The sequence below is a fragment of the Gigantopelta aegis genome, chromosome 14 (genome assembly GCF_016097555.1).
Source record: "Gigantopelta aegis isolate Gae_Host chromosome 14, Gae_host_genome, whole genome shotgun sequence".
NCBI lineage: Eukaryota > Metazoa > Mollusca > Gastropoda > Neomphalida > Peltospiridae > Gigantopelta > Gigantopelta aegis.
In genome coordinates this window covers 28,187,963-28,212,621 of record NC_054712.1, presented here as the reverse complement: position 1 = coordinate 28,212,621, position 24,659 = coordinate 28,187,963, and the positions used below count along the sequence as shown (strand labels likewise).

General features: G+C 35.7%; 1 protein-coding gene across 1 annotated transcript in view; it reads right to left on the bottom strand.

Annotated features, from left to right (window-relative positions):
- The window catches only part of LOC121388640 (small nuclear ribonucleoprotein-associated protein B-like), a 33,400-nt gene extending 8,807 nt beyond the window's left edge, over positions 1-24,593 (bottom strand). Inside the window, exons 1-4 of the mRNA XM_041520069.1 lie at positions 24,439-24,593; positions 13,827-14,087; positions 12,310-12,484; positions 2,256-2,318 (exon numbers count right to left, since the gene is read on the bottom strand). Coding sequence (XP_041376003.1) covers positions 2,256-2,318; positions 12,310-12,484; positions 13,827-14,087; positions 24,439-24,441 — 502 coding nt within the window. The 5' untranslated portion in view covers positions 24,442-24,593. The remainder of the gene's footprint in view (positions 1-2,255; positions 2,319-12,309; positions 12,485-13,826; positions 14,088-24,438) is intronic.
- Between the last annotated feature and the right edge of the window lie 66 nt (positions 24,594-24,659).

The following is a 24,659-nucleotide window of genomic DNA, read 5'->3' as shown; positions in this document are numbered from 1 at the left end:
CCATACAACCTCCCACTGAGTGGCCATACAACCTCCCACTGAGTGGCCATGCAACCTCCCACTGAGGAGCCTTATAAGTTCCCACTGAGTGGCCATACAACCTCCCACTGAGTGGCCATACAACCTCCCACTGAGTGGCCGTGCAACCTCCCACTGAGGAGCCTTATAAGTTCCCACTGAGTGGCCATACAACCTCCCACTGAGGGGCAGTGCAACCTCCCACCGAAGAGCCTTATAACCTCCCACTGAGTGGCCATACAACCTCCCATGAGTGGCATTAAAACCTTACTTCCTATGCATTGGTATGTAGTTGGTAGATGGTACACAAGCCAAAACCTAGCCGCAATTCAGATGGGAAGTCTACTGATCATTAATTAGTGCATGACCGGCCTTGGTGGCATCGTGGTTTAGGCCAAACGAAAAAATAGGTGGTTTCCGGTCGACCGACCGTCCCTAGTTTTTACCCCCCCCCCCCCGACCCTAATTTTTCTCTCTCTTAAACTGAAAAAGAAGAAGAAGAAAAAAATAAAAATAAAAAATAAAAAAAAAGTAAAAATAAAAGAGGACATCACCAAACAAGAGTATTTCCTTCCTTGCACATTGTACTATTATGCGATCCATTTTGCACATGTAATTCCCTTCCGAAAAACATCGAGAAATTATGGAAAAGCTTTTGTAATAGAGTTCCTTCCCCTGATTAGCTACCACCGAACAGCTTGGTCGGTCACGGAAGTAACCGAATGTACGAACATAGCCTTGGTACAGGCTATTTCGATATTTTAAACATCTCTTTATGCCACAAATCCATATATATTATTTAAAGGAAGAAAGGGAAAGGAAAAAAAAAAAAAAAAAAAAAAAAAAAAAAAAAACCCTACCTACCCACCCTAATTTTTGGGGGGATGCAATCGGAAACACACCTATTTTTTTTGTTTGGCCTTAGCCATCAGTCTACAGGCTGGTAGGTACTTGGTTCTAATCCCAGTCGAGGCATGGGATTTTTAATCCAGATACTGACTCCAAACCCTGAGTTTGTGCTATCCTGTCTGTGGGAAGCGCAAATAAAAGATCCCTTGCTGCCTGTCGTAAAAGAGTAGCCTATGTGGCGACAGCGGGTTTCCTCTCAAAATCTGTGTGGTCCTTAACCATATGTCTGACGCCATATAACCGTAAATAAAATGTGTTGTGTCGTTAAATAAAGCATTTTTTCTTTTAATTAGTGCATGAAGAACCAAGCAACCACAAGGGAAGTAACTCTGTATACAGGCTGTGAATTTAACATGCTTCTATGAATCCCAGATTTATGGGTCAAAGAATAAGATTGAGATTTAATCTCAAAATATCTTCTTTTATTTCAAAATTCAAAATGGTCACAAGGTCTAACTGAGCTCTTCTCGACAAACTGAATCAGTTGGAACATGACCATCAATAGTGCAGACTGTCTTCGTTTTAGCTACCTTCGAAAGTGGAAAATTATATTTACTAGGTGCAGTTAGGTATCTAATTTAACCCTTAGACTACTGGATTAATTTTTAACAAAAATCATGTTGTGTGGGTACAAGTTCATAATTTTTACTGACATATATTCACTTAAATGTTTTATAAATACATGAAATAAAGTTCATATATGAATCAGCAAGTGTGATTTTCGTGGGTTTTTGTAATTTTTATTATTTTTAGTTAATGGTGATTACCATGAGGCAAAAAATCAAAAAAGTTGTGTTTACTTACGGGCACTTGTGGCCAGCTGTCCAATATTTATGTCCATTATTCCCGATAACAGTGGTTTTCTGACCAGAATTATTTTTAAAACCCGAACTACGATTCATATTGCAATATTTGGTGATTTTCGTTGTTGGTAAAACAATCAAATTTATTATCAAATTAGCTGTCACAATCAGCTATCGATCCTTGAAAATGACCGCGACGTGCCGCCATTGTTGTCAAGTCAAAATACTTGCCGAAAACCACTTTTTGAACTCAAAATTTCAAGGTATTTTCAATTGAAAAAATCAAAACAAAAGCCACCATTTTGAAAAGAAATCTTTTTTCTTTTATTATATTTCCATTTCCGTTGAGTGTTGTGTGCAAAACGGCGGGAAATATGAATTGGGGAATGCACTGTATACAGTGTACAGTATGTCGACTGATGTGACGTCGGGCGAGATATCTCAGCAACAGCAGCCTCCAATAATGAACACGCAACACTAGACTACATGTTTGTGAAAGTGAATAATAAAAAGATAGCTACATACCTCTCATCATTGGCATTGGTCCTCTCATCCCTGGTCCACCACGACCCATACCCATCATCGGACCTACAAAACAGAAATATAACTACTTTACACATGCAAACATTTCACAACATAAAAAATTAAAATCTATATTGTACTCACATAGCTGGACATGGAGATCAGTAAGTGATTAATAATTTGACTTGAATATTGTAAATCAGGTTGAAATAAAGTACAGCATTTGTGATGATGGGTACAATTTCATTGATCATTATTAAGACAAACACAAATTGACATGTACATTCATAAAAACTATTTGCAGGCTTAATATTTAGTACTTTTTTTTATTATTAATACAGCATTGCAATACCAGAAACAAAAAAAACCCACCACCATAATTTGATTATACAGTGAAACCTGTCTAAACCACATCACACTGGGGACCTAATATTTATCCAGTTTAGACAGGATCCAGTGTTTAGAGGGTTGCTTTTTTTAGAATACTGAGTTATTTCCCTTGACATTGAATTTGTAACTGAACGAACATGTTCGAGAATTGCAAATGAACAGGGACTGTGAGCGACAAGGACTAGTGATAATGTAACTATATTCCAATTTTTTCATGTATCTTTCTTATTTATGAACAGACATTAAAACATACATAAACAATAATTGCACACACCTACCGCTAGTCTGTTGTTTCCGAAACATTTTTGATCTTTCTTAGCATAATTCAGTGTCATATCATCTCGTTTCTATCGCAGAACAATGTTCTTAAAAACATCAATCTCTGTTTGCATTTAGTTTATAAACGACAAATTAAGTCATGTGTGTATATTTTACTCTCAATGTCAGCATTTCATTATCAAAGTGCACCGACCAAAAATCAAAGGAGGAAACCCAAATGTGTGACTATCTTAGATTTGTTTGAAGTTGAAAAGAATTTACACTGCACCAGACTACAATTAAAAACAATAGCGCATTAATTACTCCGATGACGGCTAAGGTGGGTTGAGACAGCAGAAATTCCAGTCTGTATTGTTTTCTGGAAGTCGTTTTTTGTTCAAGTTGACTCTTCATTCGTTCACACTCACTATGCCGGTTTATTCAGATTAATTCATTAAGGATTTTACATTTCTGAACCAAAAATCAATCCGGTTTTGGTTTTATAAAGTCTTTAAATACATGATTTCGGTATAGTCTGGGTCCGGATTAAACAGGCTTCACTGTATAGACAGGTTTATTGGCCACCGACGTCAAAGTATTGTGCATGGCCATGTTTTGAGTCATGTGATCGGTCCGCCATTAAGGGAGTGAAACTCGCACAATAATAACATGTGAAGGCATTGCATCTGGTTGTATTTTCAGTATTTATTACCTTTTTCGTACATTTTGTGAAAGCAAACCCAGTATGTCGGATAATACAATCTCATGATTGCAGATTCACAACAAAGTTGGTGGAAGTGCGTTAATCATTAAAAACGTTACAAATAATAAAGCATGTATATATATATATCCATGTGAATACAAAAGCATAACAAATAATTTAAACAAGCAAATATAATTTCCCTTAAAGCCGCACACCCTAGTTCCATCCAGCGAAAATAAATTATAATTTGGTTAATCTACAAACCTATAACACACTTAGATCACGTTTTTATCAAATGGAGTGAAAAAGCAGGTTTTATATCGATAAATACCATGGGAATCCCCATGTCCCAATTGCTTGAAATAATTTTGAAAATTAGTATTATGATGTCACCGGTAGATGTCACTCGAAGCACAACAATGCCTACGTCATGACATATTTCACAGACTTGGGGTGCGTTCATTTCACCTCTCCTGGACATGTTCCAACTGTTCTGTCCTGGTTGTATCCCCTCTCCAGATATCGTAAGACTTAGCAAAATTATTGGTTTTAAGGGTTTGAAACGTTTTGTATTGAGACACTTACTTGTCTGAACTTTATTGTTACTGAAAATGTTCACGAACTGTGAAGAAAAATCTCACAAATGAACAACAACAAATCGGATGTCGATTGCACGAATCGTGCACGAGAAAACAAACCAAATCAAAATGATAATGGTCACGTGATATACCAACGTCTGTGACATTGAAATGGAAATATCCCCTCTAAAAATAGATTGGACCTCGCTTGCTTAACGGTTTTTTCTCGACAACACGTCTTGTGAAAAAATGCAAAAAATACATTTCGTGGTTTTACAAACATCAGGATTACCAAAAAGCACTTCAGGTGAATGGAAATGTGTATTCTAAATAATAAAATGTAAGTAGTAGTGCAATTTTATTTGTGAAAAATGGGGTTTAATAGCGAAAAACAACGCCGTAATGGTTAACAAATAAACGTAACTAGGGTGTGTCCCTTTAATACCTGTATAACCTAATATATTGAACTTTAAAACAATATTGTAACCTCAGCGGATGAGAGTATCAGATGACACCCCCCCCCCCTCCACACCCCAGCCAATGCTCCTGTTTTTGTTGTACTTTTCTTGGGCATCACCAGTAAGCAGGGCTCGAAACTCATCAAAAAATATGGTGGCACAAATAAATATATGACATAAAAATATTAATAGTGGCTCATATGTTATACCTCTAAAGAAGAACGCGACTAACGCCATTAGGCGACCTGACCACAGTCCATTTTGAGCCCCGAGTAAGTGTCAAAGGGGTTCGTTTTGTCATTAACTAGTATTCAGAACATTTAATTTTTGGATTATTCAGAGGTGTTTTCAGGGTACTTTGTGTTGTATATTGTGGATGATTAATTGAAACTTTTTTCCCCAGAAGCAAAAAATAATCATTTAAAAAATATATACTCTTCAAAAAAAGTAGAGGAACTCTAATAAGAATTTACAAGTGCCAAAATTGTACGGTATATTAGCTGTGGGGAATGGTTATATGATAATAGTGAATTAATTGGGCAAACATTACAACTGGTAGTTCAGTATTACAGTAGGTTTTACGACCACCAAAGATCTTGAAGGACGATTGGGGTTAGAAGTGAAATTTGAAAGATGATTTTTATCAGTAAATCGCAAATTCACACTAAAAATTACTAAAAACAGAATGAAAAAGATTTGACAGACATAATGATCCCTAGTGATGCATGTGCGAACTATGGAATGTGTTTCTGTGTGTTGATAAACATACCTGAACGTTCTTTACTAGGATGTCTGTGGTCAAAACGTACGTTCGGTCTAATAGTTGATATTAACATTAACCCTTATCCTACCGCATTCTTTTTGCTAAATTTAAAGATTTTTCACCTGTTCTACATTTCTAGTAATTTTATTAAAATCCATGGACATTTAACATGAAATTACACCCATATATACCATAATGATCCACCTACGTAATGATAGCATTTTGTAGATGGTTATTTTATTTATGTTACCATGGCAACAGCTGCAAATTTCAATATACAACTTTTTCATTAATAATTAAGAAAACATGAATAAAACACTACTATTTTTTCTTTTAATTTAAGTGTATGCTGTGATTTATTAAGCATAGTGATTGATTTAAAGAAAAAATTAAGTAGACTGCCATTTTTTTCAGAATAATAGGGTGCAATGCACATACTGTCATCAACGCTTTTTTTGTAAATTATGAACATAATGTCCAACATTATCTATTATACATTTTTAGTAATATTATTAAAATCAGTTGACATTTCAGCATAAAATTACACACATATATACTAAGAATATCCACCTACATATATACTAAGAATATCCACCTACGTAATGCTAACATTTTATAGTCAGTTATATTGTTTATGCTACCATGGCAACAGCTGCAAATTTCAATATACCATATTTTCATTAATAATTATGAAAACTTTAATTAAAAACTAATATTTGTCTTTTAATTTAAGTCTATGCTGTGATTTATTAACCATACTGCTTGATGTAAACAAAAAATTAAGTCGACAATCACGTTTTTTCAAAAAAATAGGGTCAGATGTGCATTCGGCTATCAGCGCATTTTTGTAAATTATGAACATAATTTCCAACATTAACTATTATACATTTCTGGTAATATTATTAAAATCAGTTGACATTTCAGCATGAAATTACACTCATATATACTAAGAATATCCACCTACGTAACGCTAACATTTTATAGTCAGTTATATTATTTATGTTACCATGGCAACACCTGCAAATTTCAATATACCATATTTTCATTAATAATTATGAAAACTTTAATTTAAAACTAATATTTTGGTTTTAATTTAAGTCTATGGTGTGATCTATTAACCATACTACTCGATTTAGAAAAAGAATTAAGTAGATAGCCAATTTTGTTTTTGAATAATAGGGTCAACGCATTTTTGTAACTTGTGGACATTGTGTTCAACATTACCTAGACACTAAAAATATGTATACTATCTCTATTACTTTATATATCTTTGTCAAATGACACAAGATTTTAAAAAAGGTATATGCCCTTTCACTTCCTGTCATTTTCAAATGAACATAATTAATTCTGTTACCATGGTAACCAATGCAAAAAGAGGAACTGTTTCCCATATGAAATGTTTTAAATGAATTTATTTGAATACAAATCACTGTATAATGATGTAATAATAAGCTCCCAGCTGTTTACAAGAGATGGGTGAAAATTGTTAATTCTTTTACCACAATGCAAAACAAAACAAATTTCTAAAAAAATATCATTTTCAAGGACTGAGAAAAAACAATGTATAGTGACATAATTGTACTATGCCTGTAGGAAAGATATATGAAGCTTATTAATTCTGTTACCATGGTAACCAGTTCAAAACTATATGTTACCATGGTACCCAGATCGAAACTGTTACCATGGTAACCAATGCAAACTATTGGTTACCATGGTAAGGTATGTAAAACTGGAAACTATTTGCTGTGTGCATGCAACTTTTGGGTCATACGGTCAAAAGTAAAGGACACCAGTAATCAATAATTTGAGGGTACTTGAAAACTCCACATAACTGCCGCAACTAGGTGGTTATGGGGTTTGGAATCTTTTTAAATTGGACACTGTATTTCATGTACACACTTTAAGCAGCAGCTATCTTACTATAATCATTCTAAAAATTATTAAAACGTATTCATTAATTCCCAAGATTTTAGGGTACATAATTTTACCCTTCATACCCTCTGGCAGAAACCCTGGACACTGATATTAGAATAATAGAAATAGTAAAAAGGATTTTATGCATTTCCGTAATTTATTGTGACACAAGATACTTGCCATAGTGCTTCACACAGTCACAATTGTAAAAAAAAAAAAAAAATGTCCATTCATCTAAAAAATGTTTTAAACCCAAAGAAACAAACATCAACATGTGAGCCCTAATTAAAATTCAATATGTACCGTATACATAATGTGTATCCAGTGTTGAACACTTATGCATGATACAAAATAGATCTTAACGGTCACCTGAGTAAATTGCTGACCACAACTACCAAACACATGGAGTGCGGAGCACCCATTTTCCTAGGGGGATTAAAATGACCAAATTCGTGGTTTTGGGTTTTCCATGGGTGATAGCAACTACCAAATAAATTTGGTTGGAAATGGTCTAGTATTTCTGAAAACATAATAGTTTAAATGCATTTGTCTATATGATAGATGGTTTAATGAATTTGTCTCCTACTTGAGGATGGGGGGGGTGGTGGTGGGTGGTGGGGGTGGTGGTGTTTAAGGGAAACCGCATTAACGAAATTCGCAAAATTGATATTTGTATGGTATTCCTGGACACGATAATTGGCTTAATTTCCCCTATTTGTGCCCCACCTTTAGGAGAGGGGGTAGAATGACCAAATTCACAAGGAAATGGGTCACGAATATGCAATTTCTATATAACTATTGTGATCTCCATCCCCACCTAGGGGACATTCACAAGTTATATACACTGGTCATCTATTTGCCTTTATATATTATTTGAATACTATCCAGGTATAGCATTTCGGGCAAATGAGCTGGCCTAAAACCTTTTCACCATGTATTTCCATCATTTTACTCTGACACAATATTAGTTGTAATCCACGTAAAAATATGTAGTGATTCATTTGCAACCCTATATAGCTGTTCATGGCTGTAACTAGGATTTAAACAATGAACCAATGAGCATGGAAGGTGCAAGACACCATTTTGTGGTCATTTCATGAAGGTTACATACTTAAAACATCAGTATCAATAAACTATTTTTATATTATCCCCCCCCCCCCCCCCCCCCAATGCATTCCTCCCACACCAGGGGCGGGCCAGTGGTAAAGGGCAGCTGGTTTGGGATTGATTCCCATCGGTGGGCTCATTGAGCTATTTCTCGGTCCAGCCAGTGCTCCATGACTGGTATATCAAAGGCTGTGTTATGTACTATCCTGTCTTTGGGATGGTGTATATAAAAGATACCTTGCTACTAATGGAAAAATGTTGGGGGTTTTCTCTCTAAGACTACTAGTATGTCAAAATTACCAAATGTTTGACATCCAATAGCCGATGATTAATAAGTGTGCTCTAGTGGTGTCGTTAAATAAAAAATAAAACACACACACACACCATTGCCTCTACCCGTTAGCTGAGACCCTGCTGTTTGGCAGTAAAGCTAATATGAATAATAATTGTTATCTAGATTCAGGGATTTTCGTTCAACTCTGGCAGAAATCTGCCTGCATCCCCAACAAAAATGAGAGCCCGTACGCTTAAGCCTATGCCGCTTCATTTTTTTTTTTTTTTTTAATTTTGGGCCCTGTCGCTTAGGCCCTTGGAGAGGGAGGTTAGAATGTGTTTATGTGTGGCACAAAATGTAGTTGGAACTGATTAAAAAAAAATTAAGAAGTCAAAAACGTGAAACGTTTATGCGTGACGCACAGTAGTCCGAGCAGACGTAGAAAATGTGCTCCCTACCGCAATAGGTTACTTGAGATGTCACATAAGTAAATGTTTAAAACATTATTATCGGAATCATGAATTTATATTTGTGCAACTTCTTCTGACATGTTTATTGACGGAGTGAAAGAAGAAGAAATCACTGGCAGTTGGTCCCGCGAAGTATTGTATCTGGGTCAAGTGTCGATAATATAGGTCAACTACACTTCAAAGTTTTTGCGATTTTTCTTTTGATATTTTTATCAACAATATAGGATCGTTTTATGATTTGTGATTATTACATCCTGAATACAACATTTTAATTGCATTAAATAATTTGTTTAACGATTTTTGAGACAAAAACAATGTTTCGGGTCGTTGCCTACACAAGTGTCCGCCCTGCTAAAGTACGTGGAATGTTTTTCTTTTTAATTGTTATTTTAATTTTTTTTAGTTATCACCGTATTTTTAAAATAAAAAACGTGATTACTTACTCTGAATCTATTGCAAACCATTATCCTACTGTAATTTTCACATTTTATATAGGTCCATATAGTTAGTGCACGATTTTTTGGGGGGTGTTGCTTAACACGAAAATGGACCGTGTCGATGTTCTAAAAAACGGTCGATAACTGTTGCATGGAAAAAAAATTGGACCTCGCGGTAAGGGTGTGTATACCCCCGACGCATCCACACCAATTGGTACTGTACAGGCCTGATGTACTAATCATAAGCGTACGGGATCCGTTTTATTTTGTAGGGGTGGGAGAGGGAGAAGGGCAGGCTAATTTGTGCCCGAATTAAACGAAAATACCACCAACTGAAAAACAACATTTATTAGTTTTAGCGTTACTGCCAACCAGCTATATATAATATAGGGTTTCAAACGAAGCACTACACAATTTTACATGGATTTAATTACAACTAGTATTGTGGCTACTAGTACATGATGAAAAGGTTTCAGGCCAGCTCAATTTGCCCGAATGTCTCTGTCGTATTCGCCCAAATTTTAGATTTTGGTACTAATAAATTTATCAAAATACAATAGATCCAACAGTGCAACACAACTACAGTTTACCTCATGATGATTAATTTATCTTTATAACATTTGCAGATATGTGTGCAGGGAATGGGTTGACCCCCCCCCCCCCCTTTCCGGTCCCTGCTCGAGCAGATTTAAAAAAAAAAAATCAATACATATTCCGGCCGAGCATTACAGAAATCCCCTATAAACTTCGCTCTCCAGACACCCCTACCTAAAATCCCAGCACACATGCCTGATTTTTAAAAGATTGTCATCCACCGTACAACATTACAAAACATTCACTGCTTATATACGCTTATTCGTAAAAAAGCCATGCATGGCACCCCCCCCCCCCCCCAAATCCTTGGATCCGCGACTGGTACAGTAATAAAAACAAAAAACCGGTGGCACCACATAATTATGTGTGACACGCAACGAGAATGTTTTGTGATTGGTTATTGAAAATAATATAGGTCACAGTATTCTGCAGACTACTTCAGCAGATATTCGTAACCTATCGTTTGTAATTCATTTTTTAAAAATGAGAACAAATATATATCCACTCAGTAGTGATTAATACTAATGTGAATGTTGAAAAGAAAAAACTGGCAGAAAAACAACACAAAACAAAACAACGACAAACACCGAGCACATGTGCGTATTCGATCATATACTTGACGTAACTGTTCAAGTAAACATAGCTAGTTAGAATATCGTCTGCTGTAGTATAAGTAACCACGTTGTAATTATTAATGAAAACAGTTAGCCGCACATGCAAGCAATGTGTACTACTGCTGTCAAATTGTATGGCGGGAAATGTGCTGTCACATGACCTGTTGTTTATAAATAGAAACAGGGAATTGGCGCTTTTCGACGACTGTCGGATTACAATTATTTGATTGTGTTTGTACCTTTTTTAGGCATTAAAAGTGATACTTTAAAAAATTTAATGCAACTGTCATAATATAGTTCATATATAATAGTATATTATGACAACTTTGTAGAGATAAAAGAAACCGCTATCAAAAAAAAACAAGAAACAATAACAAACAATAGCACGCGCCATTTGACGGGTCATTTTTGTTTTTAAAAAAACTTAAGATGTACAACAGCAATTTAGCAAATATTTGGATATGTCATTCTAAGACTATTTATTGACATTTTCTTACTTTGTTTTTGACAAAAATGTCAACAATTAATTTAGAAAATGATTTTTAAATAAAAACAATGCAAAGTGACGTCATTGTGATGACGCTTGACGTGTATACACGTCAACGGCAGGATAAGGGTTAATATTTCAGGTTCCCCTGTTTTTTTTAAGAGCATATATAATAATAAACAAATCATTAATTAATTAATAAAAATATAAATAAATAATTGACGAAATAGGTGGGGGTGCGATTTTTGATGTGGCCTGCATGCGTGTTACATTAGTAAATTATTTATCATTTCATTTGAACACATTTAACACCATAACTCTTATTTATATAAAAAAAAAAAAATCAAAAATAAATAAACAGAGCAATATTTGGCAGTGTGAATGCGCTCTACTGCAATCCCATGTGATCACATGTGGAATATCCCAGAGCTAACAACAGTAACAGCTAAACATTGACGTCTTGATCGAAGGTCAGTCTTTCTTTTTCTTTTACGTAAGTAACTGAAATGTTTTTCTATATTTTAGGATGCATTCAGTAAAGTTTCACTTAATAACCATCAAAATTATTTACACTTGTGTGTTTAATTTATTCGATACGCTTTTGTATTGGTGTGTATAGGTACTTTATTATTTTTGTTTTTAATCCATCACAGATTTCCACCTACATTGATATGAATATACTTGTAATCTTTAAATGAGGTTGAATTATCCGAGTGACCGGTTTTGTTTTTACAAAACCTTCCAAAAAAGTAATAAAGACTGAAATTGCACCCAGATGCAATGCCGCTACATGTTATTGTTGCATTAATTTCGCTTCCTTAATGGCAGCCATATTTTGTATAAGAAAGAGTGCTAATACCAGAGATTTAGGTAGGGTTTTGTGGTTATTACCTATTATTTGCAAAAAGAAAACAAAGATGGCCCATATGTTGGAAACATTGTAAACAAATACAGGATAGTTATAAACAAACACAGGACAGGGGCTAATATATGAACAAAAAGACACCCACCTTGAAATCCACCCCGTCCTGGTGCCATCATCTGAGGGGATGGTCCACCCACTCCTCTAGCAGGGCCCTGCAGCCCTGGTCCGGCTCCTCTTCCTGGTGCTGCACCCATCCCCCGTCCAGCAGCTCGGCCCATCCCTGGACCTCCACCACCAAGAGGTACTCGAGAAATGCCTTCCTAAAAACAAAACAAAAACAAACAATTTAGGTTACTACTTTGAAATCAAATGATTCTTAAATTAATAATTCATAGCATACATTTACCCTGCTGCATGCCAGTCAATGAACTTTATGAAATACATTTTGGGCGATGTAGTGACTGGCAGGGATCACACTGGAATTTTTTTTAGTGTAGCCAATTTTCAGAAATGTAGAGCATTTCCTTGAAAATCATTGAAATGTGGTTAATTTAAGTTCTATTTTATTTTCCAAGGTCCAACATTTTAAGCCATTTTATGTAAAAATTAGCAATTGGCTGAAAATCAATGTACATTGTGAGCCCTCGACTGGTGGTGGTTTTCCTTACTTTCTTCCATTTTTAATGTCAGAAAAAGAGAAATGATATTTTTTAATGTTTCCAAACTTGAATTACCAGTCTGTGACCAAACATTGCCACATTGACAAGCATGTTCAGGCATTTTAATTAAAACTTAACGGTCATGTTTGTAGACCTCAAAGTGCAAACTAAAGTGAGGAGAGTGGTTAATGGGGTCCATTTAAGATATAATTACCATTTTAATACCATATAAATTCACATGCCAAGGAAAGCTAAACGTTACTCTACTTGAACTAGTCTCAAGCGAGGTCCAACTATTATGAAGATCACAAACAAATCTTTATGAAGAGTTTAACAAATCTACTAGCCGGTGGTCCCAGCTTGTGAATTTTTGGTTTGGATTAGTGGAAATGATAAATTGTATTACTATAATACATAGAGTACTATATATAGAATATTACAATCGTCTTTGTTAGATATAATTTTTACGAAACGAGTGCTTCCCATATAGTATCTGACTGGACAAAAGTGATCGTTGAGATGTATTTTAGAGCATTATGGAATTAAAATAAAACAGAATCACAAACTAAACAGCAGATAAAATATTTGAAAAACAAATGCATGGTTAGTGTTTCTGCCAGAAAGAAATTTTTGGGTATGGCACTATTGAATTCAATGCAACCACAGTTAACAGCACCCCCCCCCCCCCCCCCCGAAAGAAAATGAGTTAAGGTTAGGGACTCTAAGAAAATCATACAATAATGATAGTATTAAGAGTAATAATATTTTTTATTTTTTTTAAAGCGTAACATTCTTTGGGTATGGCACCATACCCGTTTTTCGCTCTGGCAGGAACTGTGGTGGACTTACGGTGAATTTCTCTTTTTAGATCTAATTTTTTTACACTAATTTTCACAGGCCGCTATTTGATACACTGTAAATGATTGTAAGACCTGACCTCAGGCGAGCAGTCTACCACTGAACTATACCATTCCCCCACCCAATAACAAATGTAATGATATACCTCTGCAGGGGGAGGTCCCTCGACTGTCATCGACACAAGATGTTCTCCACGTAGTAACACCAAACCCAGTACCCTCTTCTCTTCTCTCTCACCAGACTTCGTACTCTTTGGCTTTATCTTACGAAATTCATCACAGTCGCCCAGAATAAGGTTCATGTGTTTGTCAAAGGCTTTAAATGTTCCGATGAAGGTGCGACCATCTTGAAGGGTACACCTCATCCTGTAGTTGATGTGCTGAAGCATCTTTGAGCTTTTGCCCACCTTAAAATACAAAATTATGAAATATTAAAATATTAACATTCGTTTTGTGAAATGGAAATGAGCCACTGCCATGTTTTTAATTTTTATTGTTTTAATAAAAGGGCCTTCCAATCAACTAAATGAGCTATGAAAATTGTAGTTTTTTGTAACAATGGGAATAAATATACCCATCTATTTTACGTGCGCCATTTGTTGAGTAACATGCGCCGTTTTTCACACTCAGATTGAAATTATGTGCGCTGTACAAGCGCACCTTAAAAAGCAAGGTCTGCAATAGGTAACCATTTGTTCGGTTAAGTGAATTATATTTGTGTAACCTGTGGGTTACCTGATCAGTCACCTCAAAATTACGTTGAAATTATATTTTAGATACAAAAAAAAAATTCTTTAATGCTTGGTAAAGTTAACAATATTGTAAAAGAAAGGAATATCAGCCCCAGTACTGAAACAAAATAGATACAGCAACATACTGGGCAGTTTTGTGACATTGATATTCCGCTACCTCAATATGTAATTAACGATGCCTTAATACAACTGTGTGAAACACACATGGATTTGTGGAGGTAATTTATATATCACAATACTGGGAAACTGAGGACGTATCGCATATTTAAGAACTGTTTTGGTATTGAAAGATACATTGAAATGTTAATGACCTCAGTGTTCTCGCTGGGTGAACATTAAAGGAGGGCGGCCGCGCAGCACCACACCCTTCAAAAAAAATAAATAATAATGGTTGGGGGAAGAGCTTGGTGGTTACCATGTTGTTGTGTGTTGATAGACTTTGTGGAAAGACATACTCCTTATTTTTGATTACAAAAAGTGTATACATACGAAATACAAACAGATTCGTCTTTTAATTGAACCGAAGATGTTATCGGTCTGATATTCACTGGCAGTTCCGGTTTTGCTGAACCGATCAAAGTTTTAATATTATTATTTTAATAAAGATTTCAAGATATACGAAAAACAAAAAAAGACGTTTATGTGATCCCCTAATGTCGAAAACATTTTTTGTTATTTCCACCTTCATCGAATGAATCGATCGCTGTGGTAAAATATTATCGCTAGCTGATAAAAAATAGTTTCGTTTTTGTAGTGGCGGTGTATATATTATTTGGCACCCAAGATGAATGATTTTAATGCTAAACACTACCACTTCCGTTGATTTTATAAGCGGTCTTATCCCCCCAAAATGAAAAGTTTACAATATGTTATAAGAACTGCTGAATAAACAGAATGACAAAAATGACAAAGTAAAAATTGTCAGTTATAATCAATTATATCTGTAACTGAGGACAAAATATCAGACGACAGTTAGTGGAAACAAAAGGTAGAGCGACCGTTCTGATCATGTGACAAATTTGGCGCCAAATAAGTGGGGGTTTTCAGTCGGAGATGGCCGAATCCATAAAAAATTAAAATGTTTTCATTGCTCAAATAAAATATAACTTTTATTGTGTGTATTAAACATACAAATGGAAACAGGTATGGGACAAAATAGAGGCTGTTAAAAATACTACTAAATTACGTTACGGTAACTGTAGTCAATGTTTCGTCAGTTACTTTTTCGTACACAACGCGGCTTGTTTCCTTTGATGTCCAGTGTGCAGACTGATCGTTGTGGGTTTTTTTTGTGTGTGGAAAAAAAGTGTGCATTTGGAAATAACGGAGCTAGGTGCTGGAAAATATAGTAGAGGGGCGCAGAAAAATAAAGGAGGGCGGATAACGTGAAAGGAGGGCGGCAAAATGCAATAGCAGGGTGGGCCGCCCCACTTAAATGGAGCAGCGAGAACACTGGACCTGCCACTACAGAAGCACTCTAGCTAAGTTCTGATGTGGTGTAGCACCAATACGACTAGAGACTGGCAGATATGAACATTTACCTGCTCACGAATGTCATGTCCTGTATGTCCTAAACAGGCAGTGTGTGAAGGATAAATTGCATGTTTTTATATACTGGTCCCTTTACGAAGACCTCCGTTTTATTCTAGATCAACACGCACAAGTTGCCTTTAAAAATGTTATTATGTCTTTATCCGATTTTAATGAGATATGTTTTTTACTGTCCGAATCAAAACTTGCTTTTATAACAGCCAAAACTTTGGGTTTTTTTTTTAACTCTACAGAGATGTAGTGACTTTAAATGTTTTATTAATTTGTATGTTTTGTTTATTGTCAAAAGCTTATTTACAATGTTACTTACATTACAATCAAGTACCCATATGTACATGTATTAGTATTAATAATTTTGGTTTTTAAATTTAGTATAAATGTGAATATTTGTTTATTGTACATATCGTCTCTCATAATTCCCTATGGAATGGCGTATGTACTTTTACAGGGCATAAAATTTGTTTGTCAGAATTTGTTTTTGTTTTGTTTTTTAAAGTATCACAGTTTTGGGAAGTAAATAAGCCTTATTGCTGGTGTCAGAAACATACAATGTATTCGTTTGAAATCAGCACCGCAGTCGATACAAAGTCGACACTTTGTAGGCACTGCGGTGATACAAAGTCAGCGCAGTCTCAAAAACGTTTAGTTACATAGTTGCACGTTCCCTTTGATCATTTCGCTACATGCGCAAAATCATATGCCGTTCAGACCTCAGCCTGGTAGGTAGGCCATCCAAAATGCATTTCTCATATTTTTAAAAACGTACATGCTTTTGAGAAGTAACAGTTATGGAGTTGAGTGTCTATTTTTAGACAGCATTTCACAATTTCAAAGTCACAGACTCATGTTTCACTCAGTTGTAACTTTATTCAAACGTGTTACAGGTTTGTAGATTAACTAAACTTAGTGTTAATATTCACGCTCTGAAACTAGGGTCTGTCCCTTTAATTATTTCAAATTTCGTTTGGCGGGTGTAATGAAAATCTCTCTCACAGCTATTCCAAGCCAATCAGAGTAAGTTAGCTGATTGCGGATTCTCCTCGGAGTTCAACACTTGTATAGCTTCTTTCGGACTGAATCATGTCTATTAATATCAAACGCGATGACATTCTATCGACTGTACCTAGTGTCAGACAAAATGACCACTGATATTAACTTTGTGACCGTCAGAGCATGCCAATACATAGCCTCATCTGGCTTACGCGAAAGTACCTATGCAGCTACCGTAAGACTGATTTAGATAAAAGCCATTTTGCCTGTCACAAGAGCATGCCATGTACCACGTACTACGATCATGCACTGCGGTGTGCAACACCTCGTGGCAGTCTCAAGAAAATTGTGCTCTTGTCACTATGAATAGCATTTGACAGAATTTCTAATTTCCAACGAATCGAAACGGACGTTAATATATGTTGGTTAAATTATATCGAGGTTTTAAAATATCAGGTCATAGGGTTTTACGTGCACATTAGAACAAGCTGTTGTAGTGCACGCCTGTCGTCCAGGACAGGAATTAAAATATCATCAACAGATCAAATTTATACTTGTTGAAGCCTAAATTGAAATTGGTTAAATATTAAAATAAAATAATAAAAAATCCCCCAAAAGATGTCAAAAACGATTTTGACATGGGTTGGTTTTTGTAGGTTGGTTGGGTTATCCAGAGACCGGACCAGGGACAGACATGCTCGAAACTCTAGTGGTGTATGAACATGTAAATAATTATTGGCATGGATTGGCTTGATCGGGTTAGGACAAACAAACCTGATTTTTATTTTCGCTTGGTAGCTTTTAAGATAGTCCTAGAACACAAAAAATATTTTTTCGATTTGAATATACTGAAGAAAATCACGAATGACATATTGGTTCTCTGAAAAATTCAAATTTTATGCCCAGCTTTTATACATTTACTTTAAATGTAATTATGTTGTACATGAGGTAAAACATAAATAACAGTATCTGTCAATCATTTGGAGGGATTATTTTTTTCGTTTTGCGGTGGCTATGCTACTTGCACTTTATCAATGGCACTTCTATACTACAGTGTGTATTTTTGTGACACTTTTGGATTCATGCTTACGTTAAAACTGTTTTCAACATCTGTAAAATGATAGCCAATCAAATATTATGTCTACATATATATATATTCCTTGAGAGAAAATAGCCATCCCCAGCGGTCCGTGCAGATTTCTTTAAAATTTTGGCTCGACTCTATACTGAACATTTACAAAAAGTAAAGTTTGTTTTATTTAACGACGCCACTAGAGCACATTGATTTTCGTTATCTTATCATCGGCTATTGGACGTCAAACATATGGTAATTCTGTTTTTAGAGGAAACCTGCTGTTGCCACAGACCACTCTTTTATGACAGGCAGCAAGGGATCTTTTATTTGCGCTTACCACAGGCAGAACAGCACAAACCATGACCTTTGTTGAACCAGTTATGGATCACTGGTCGGTGCAAGTGGTGTCTGGATTAAAAATCACATGCCTCGACTGGGATCCGAACAAAACACCTACCAGTCTGTAGACCGATGGCCTTGGAACATTTACAAATTACAACCGTTGCAATATAACGTTGTTTACTGGTTTGCTGCGCATCAAGTATTCGGCCTAACACATTTGTCAGAATACTAGTACTATGTATGTGTGAATGGATCATAGTCATAACGGCCCCAGTACTAAACGGCCTCAACAATAATTTATCAAAACGGCCCTAAAAAGGTCAAAACGGCCAAAGTGAAAAAGTCAAAACTGCCCTTGAAAAAAGTCAAGACGGCCTTAGATATAATACTTTAAAAATGTATTTCATCTACACGAAGATAATGGTATAAATCAGTTTAAGTTATAGTTACATCATCCTTTTACGAGAGTGACGCAATAACCGTGGTCTAACTAGACGAATCTAGAGTGATGAATGAATGTGTAACAGTCCTCGAAAATTTGAAGTGCCCCGGAAAAAAATAAATGTTTAGCAGGTGAATACAATGCATTTATTGTTTTTAGTGGGGAACGTAATATCTTGCTCAAAATCAAAATCAAAGGGACCAACACCAAAGCATGGTACAATAATTATTAAATTAATTGGGGATAGGCATGTTGTGCCCACTAAGAACTTATTCAGGCGATATGCACTCACTCGGAGGGTCTATACGGTCCACTACCCCCTTTTTTCTTTTGATTATTAAAATAACTTGTGGGGCGGGAACGTTACGCCCCCCCTCCCCCGACGAGCAGCGCCACTTGGAACTCGCCCGGCAATATGCACTCGTCCGGGGGGCACAGGCGAGTCGGTCTTTTTAAATACAAGGTCAATTGGTGGTCTTAATTATATTAGTAAACTGGGGGACAGGCCCGTTGTGGCCCCTGGGTGAGCAGTGCCATTAGGAACTCGTTCAGACGATACGCACTCACTCGGAAAGCCTTGGCGGTCCACTACCACCCCCCCACCCACTGCTTTCTGTGATTGAATTATTAAAATAATAAATTACAGGGCGGGCATGCACGCACGCCCCCCCCCCCCCCCCCCCGACGAGTAGCGCCACTTGGAACTCATCCGGGGGGGCACAGCCGGGTCGAGCTATCAGTGTTGTTAAATAAAATGTTAATTGGTGGTCTTAATTGCAATAGTATATTGCGGTGTGTAGGCTAATAAATTGTTACCAGTGATTCCGTTGTTTTTTATATACTGTAAATCATGTAATTAATACGTCATGATATTATTGCGTCCATACATGAGTGAACAAAAATGCGTATTTTTATTAATCTGTCAGGCAAAAGTCCACATCACATAAAAAAAACAGTTGTGTTGTTACTATATTGTTTGGGCTTCATCTTTCATGTTAAAAGAAGTCAGTAGTTGTTTTCACAGCTACTACATAATCTGAAGCTAATCGCATGGTGGGTCGACCAGGAAGGCCTAATTACTTAAAGTAGTGTAATTAGTATAACTACACCTTATCGTTAAGGGTATGCCTCGCACTTTTGTGTGGTGATTGCTTCTAATTAATCCACCAGTAGGAATAAAAGGTAAACGGGTCGCTATTACAGGGCACAATATTTCACGCGAACGCAGACGTATTATTCTAACAAATGTTTTAGACTGATTTTATACACTTGATGCGCAGCACAGGAATAGACGTTAACAAATGCGATATATTGCAACAGTGACAACTTGCGACCAGTCTAACTTAAAATGCCATGTATAGAGTCGAGCCAAATGGTTTGAAGAAATATGCACGGATGTTTGGTTGCGGTTATATAATCAGGCCTCGAAATTCGGTGTTAAAAGGGCAGGCTATAATAGCCTTTAAAAATCTAGGAAATGAAGGGCACCAAGGCTAACCTAAAAGGCACAACGGCTACGTTCATACATTTTCAAAGGGCACCAAGGAAATCTTTTTTAGGAAGTCAATTTAACCAGAAAAAAAACTTTTATCTGTAATTCTGTTAAATTGGTCATTCATCAATAAATCAAAGTATTGTAGTGGTGTCATTAAACAAAACAGTATTTTAAATTTTTTGTGGTGTCCTTGAAGACAACTTTGGTGGATAGAGATTATGACATATCTGGTCTCCTTGAACAAACACTGCTGCTGTTCTATCTCATTACTGCAGGTAATGGATCAAAGTCTACTGGTTTCGGACCATCTGAGCAGATGGCGTATGACTGAAGGAAAATTATATTTGAATGGCTGGATAGTTATGTTAAAGTCTTAACATTAAAGAAATAAAATAAAATACTAGTAATCTATAATAAAAGTAGATATGTTAATTTTATCTATTAGTTTGTGAAGGTATCTCCAGACAATCACTGTAGAATACAGGTACTAAGTTTCAGAATTAACCAATCAAGATTTCTATTTCAATTTTACAATATCATTAATTTAATAAAAAACAAAACAACAACAACGTTTTTACAAGTTTAGACATCTTTATTATTTGTGGAGACTACCAAGAGAATATGTGTATTACGTTTCAGAACAATACAATCAAAGCTTTAGGAAAAGGGATGAAATGTTCAGGGTTAAATTATTTGAAATACAATTAATTAAATAAATAAATGTTCAAACAAAATCATTTAGGTTTTTAAAAATTTAATCTTTATATTATCTTTGTTGTAAATTCTATATTTAACAATAATAAAAAAAATCCACCCAAATTTCAACTTTTTCTCCAACAAACATAATTGTAATAACAAGATTAACCAAATTACCCATTTAATTATAGAATAAAAAATGTGGAGGGAAATCTCATTCTGTCCAGTGACCGTATCCACCAAAACGTAAACATTGTCGGAGGACACCATGGCCTATTTTTTAAAGTATGTTTTCATCATTTATGGATTATTTTTAATGTGTGTGTGTTAAATAGAGGTTGAGGGGTGTGTGTGCGTGGGTGGGTGGGTGGGGGGGGGGGGGGGGGGCAGCATCAATGGTTTGTATACACCCCCACCCCACTTTTTCGCACCTTCTTACGTCGTGCCCTGGACCCAATCACAGGCGTTGTTAGAGACCGGACCCAGACTAGACATGCCTGGACGTTTAATGGATATAAGCATAACTAATTTGTTTGAAATTGGAATCATTAACATGTGCTCTTATTAGGTACTACGGTAATTGGTGACACACGAAATCGCATGATAGTATGGTAACGTGCGTGGCGATTAAACGGCTTTTATTACAAACTGCTAAATACTGTAGGCCTATAGAGGAAAATATATCGTATTATCGTAACTCCAGTCATCTCATACATTGTAGGTTTATTTTCCAAAAACAACGTGCGATCTCAACAAAACAATCAAGGATTTCTCGATACCACATGCACAGACCACAAGTCATCGCGTTTTTTTTCGCATGCAAAGGTGAAGGTCACTTGACGAAGACCTGGTACAATTTTTGTTGTTGGCTACTGCTAATTAGGCCTAGTACCCAGAATTTGTTAATATACACGGGTGTAGCCTGTAGGAAAATACCAAAAAGTGGGGTGGGTGGGCACACAGACACACCTATAAAATTAATATATAAACCATCGATGCTGCTACAAAGTACCCCCTTTCCCCACTTCCTACGCCAATGATGTATAGGCCTATCACTGCTGAGCATGGGTAATAATTAAATAAACGGAATATTCAAGAATAACCACAAACATTAAACAGTTTACATTTGTTTCAGTTAAATGGGAATAAATTAATTTGGGTGATTTTAGCATGGGTCCGTTCAATAGGCTAATAAACATTAAAACTATAAGTCCATCACACAGGGAACACCTTTTTTATTACTAATGAAATTTACTACAAGTTATTCATTTCTAAGCCGATTGATTTGTAAATTGCACACAAAATTAGTATTGTTTTGTTATTTCCAATACACTTTTACTTTTCGTGTTACGTCAAACAAAACTGAAATTAATAGCAAATTTTTTTTTTTAATAATTTCTAAATTTGTCATGAAGAATATCGATAACAACAGTCCCAAGTTTGCCATTTGGTTTATTGTGAAGTGCATAAACCAGTCTAGCGGATGTTTTTCCGCTCGGTCTGGTTGAACGCAGCTGACATTTAAATAGCTAATAATAATAATAATAATTTTTACCTGAAATAATGAAAAAGTTTTGGCAATGTTTGTCTTCTTTTTCTTCTAGGCATGGTTTAGCCTATTTTGAAAAAAAAAAATTGCCCCGGGATTCTTTTTCGGCTATTTACTTTTTTTTTCGTAAATGTACGACGTTAAAACTTTCGGCAATTTATGGTGGGGTTTTTTCCCGTAACACTGTACGTTTCAACCGTAATTTATCATTTGTTACATTCGATGTGCAATTATAATACATGACCAAGAAACTGTATACAAACACTACCTAGGAACATCGAATTCGTGCATGTTTAATGTTTTAAAATAAAAGTTATGGTTATACAAGTTTAAAAAAAAAAAACATACACAAAAGGGGCACCACGGCAGGTAATTAAAAGGGCACGGTTATTCATAGCCGTAAAGTAACTGGTATTTTTTAGGCATCACGGCAAAGGCACAAGGCAGTACGGCGAATGCCGTGGAGCCGTCGTGAATTTCGAAGCCTGTATAATGTTCTACTGTTTCATTTTTAAAGGAATATATTTAGTAATAAAATTTGTTGATTATAATTTTACAAATGTTCAAAACAGTTTAAATGTATATAATACAGTAATCCAGAAGTGTAAGAAAATTATAAAAATACTCACATCACAAAATGAGCTTTTTAAAAACAAAACATTTGGAACATCACTGTATTATATAACCGCTATGATATTCCAGGAAAGTGAAAACAGAATGGTAACATCGAAACAAAAGAAAGATTCTTGAAGTATTCACAAAAAGACATTTAACAAAAATTGTTTTTGTATTTTGTTTTATTTTTATATTATAAAAGTTTTATTTTATTTAGAAGTATTATAGTAAAATCCTACACATTTTTTGTATTGGGAATGAGACTAAACAAAATGTGTCAAGTTAGTATTGCGTCGATGTGTTCGCCGCATTTTTCGCATTAATTTCATGACTTACAGTGTATTTTTTGAACTGCCTGTGATATAGGCTATATTCATTACTAAGTATTACTAATGGGAATTAATTTAACGTGATAGTACCTATTGGCCGTTCTGACCATTTCTTTTGGCCGTTTTAACTTTTTTCTTTGGCCCTTTACCTGTAACTTCCTGTAATCGTGAAGTTTGCAAAGTTTACAGGTCATGATGTAACTAATTTGCCGTTAGCGTAAATTTAATTTTGCATAACCGACACGCGAACAGAATGGCGGTTCACTCGAAATATTATGCCCTGTGCCGATATACAGTTTGATAGTGCAGTGTATCTTACAACTTTGAACTCCCACTGAGTGTTCTGGCGTGAAATATGTTGAAATATGTTGTAGTTCCGTCAAATCTAATACATCAAATCAAATCAAAACAGCATAGGGCGAGTTGGTTTTGAGGAAAGTTTACCTGCTCCTGCTGAACATACACCCAACCCCCCTAGAAACTGTGCTTTGCTCCATCGATCTCAGTAAAGCCCCCTGCCTCCAATATCTACTTGCTTGCTCCATGACTGATTGCCAAGGCAGAGTGAACCGATTCTGACCGGTGCCGTGTGTGTGTGTGGGGGGGGGGGGGGGGGGGCGAAACTTCAGGCATTGTATTCTCAAGACAAAAACTGAAAAGGAGTAATTAAAAAAGTATATATTGCTTTGGGAGGTCGGATACAGGTCCAACTATACTATGTAATATAAAACTGTGGAATATCACTAGCACTTGGCTTCTGTAGTTTTTAAAACTCAGGCGTTAGGTATTAAAATCAAGAATATATTTTAATGTAAACATCAACAAAATACATAATTTTGTGCATTAATACTTCCTATAGAATACAAATAAAAAGATTTTATAATATCTAAAACATATATCTATGTATTGCTATTAATCTTACCATGTTGTCAGCTTAGATGCAAGCCGATTTTCCAAAATTTATAAGGGTTACAAACCCAAACACTGTGTTAGCGGTACTTTGTATCGTTTGTATCACGTTTCTTTCGCCAGAGCCATCTACAGCCGGAAGGGAAGTAACTCGCCCTTCTACTTCTAGGTCCACTCGGGCTTGTGATTTCTAGTCACATCTTTGGTTAGTGTGCGTGTCGATACTATTTTTGT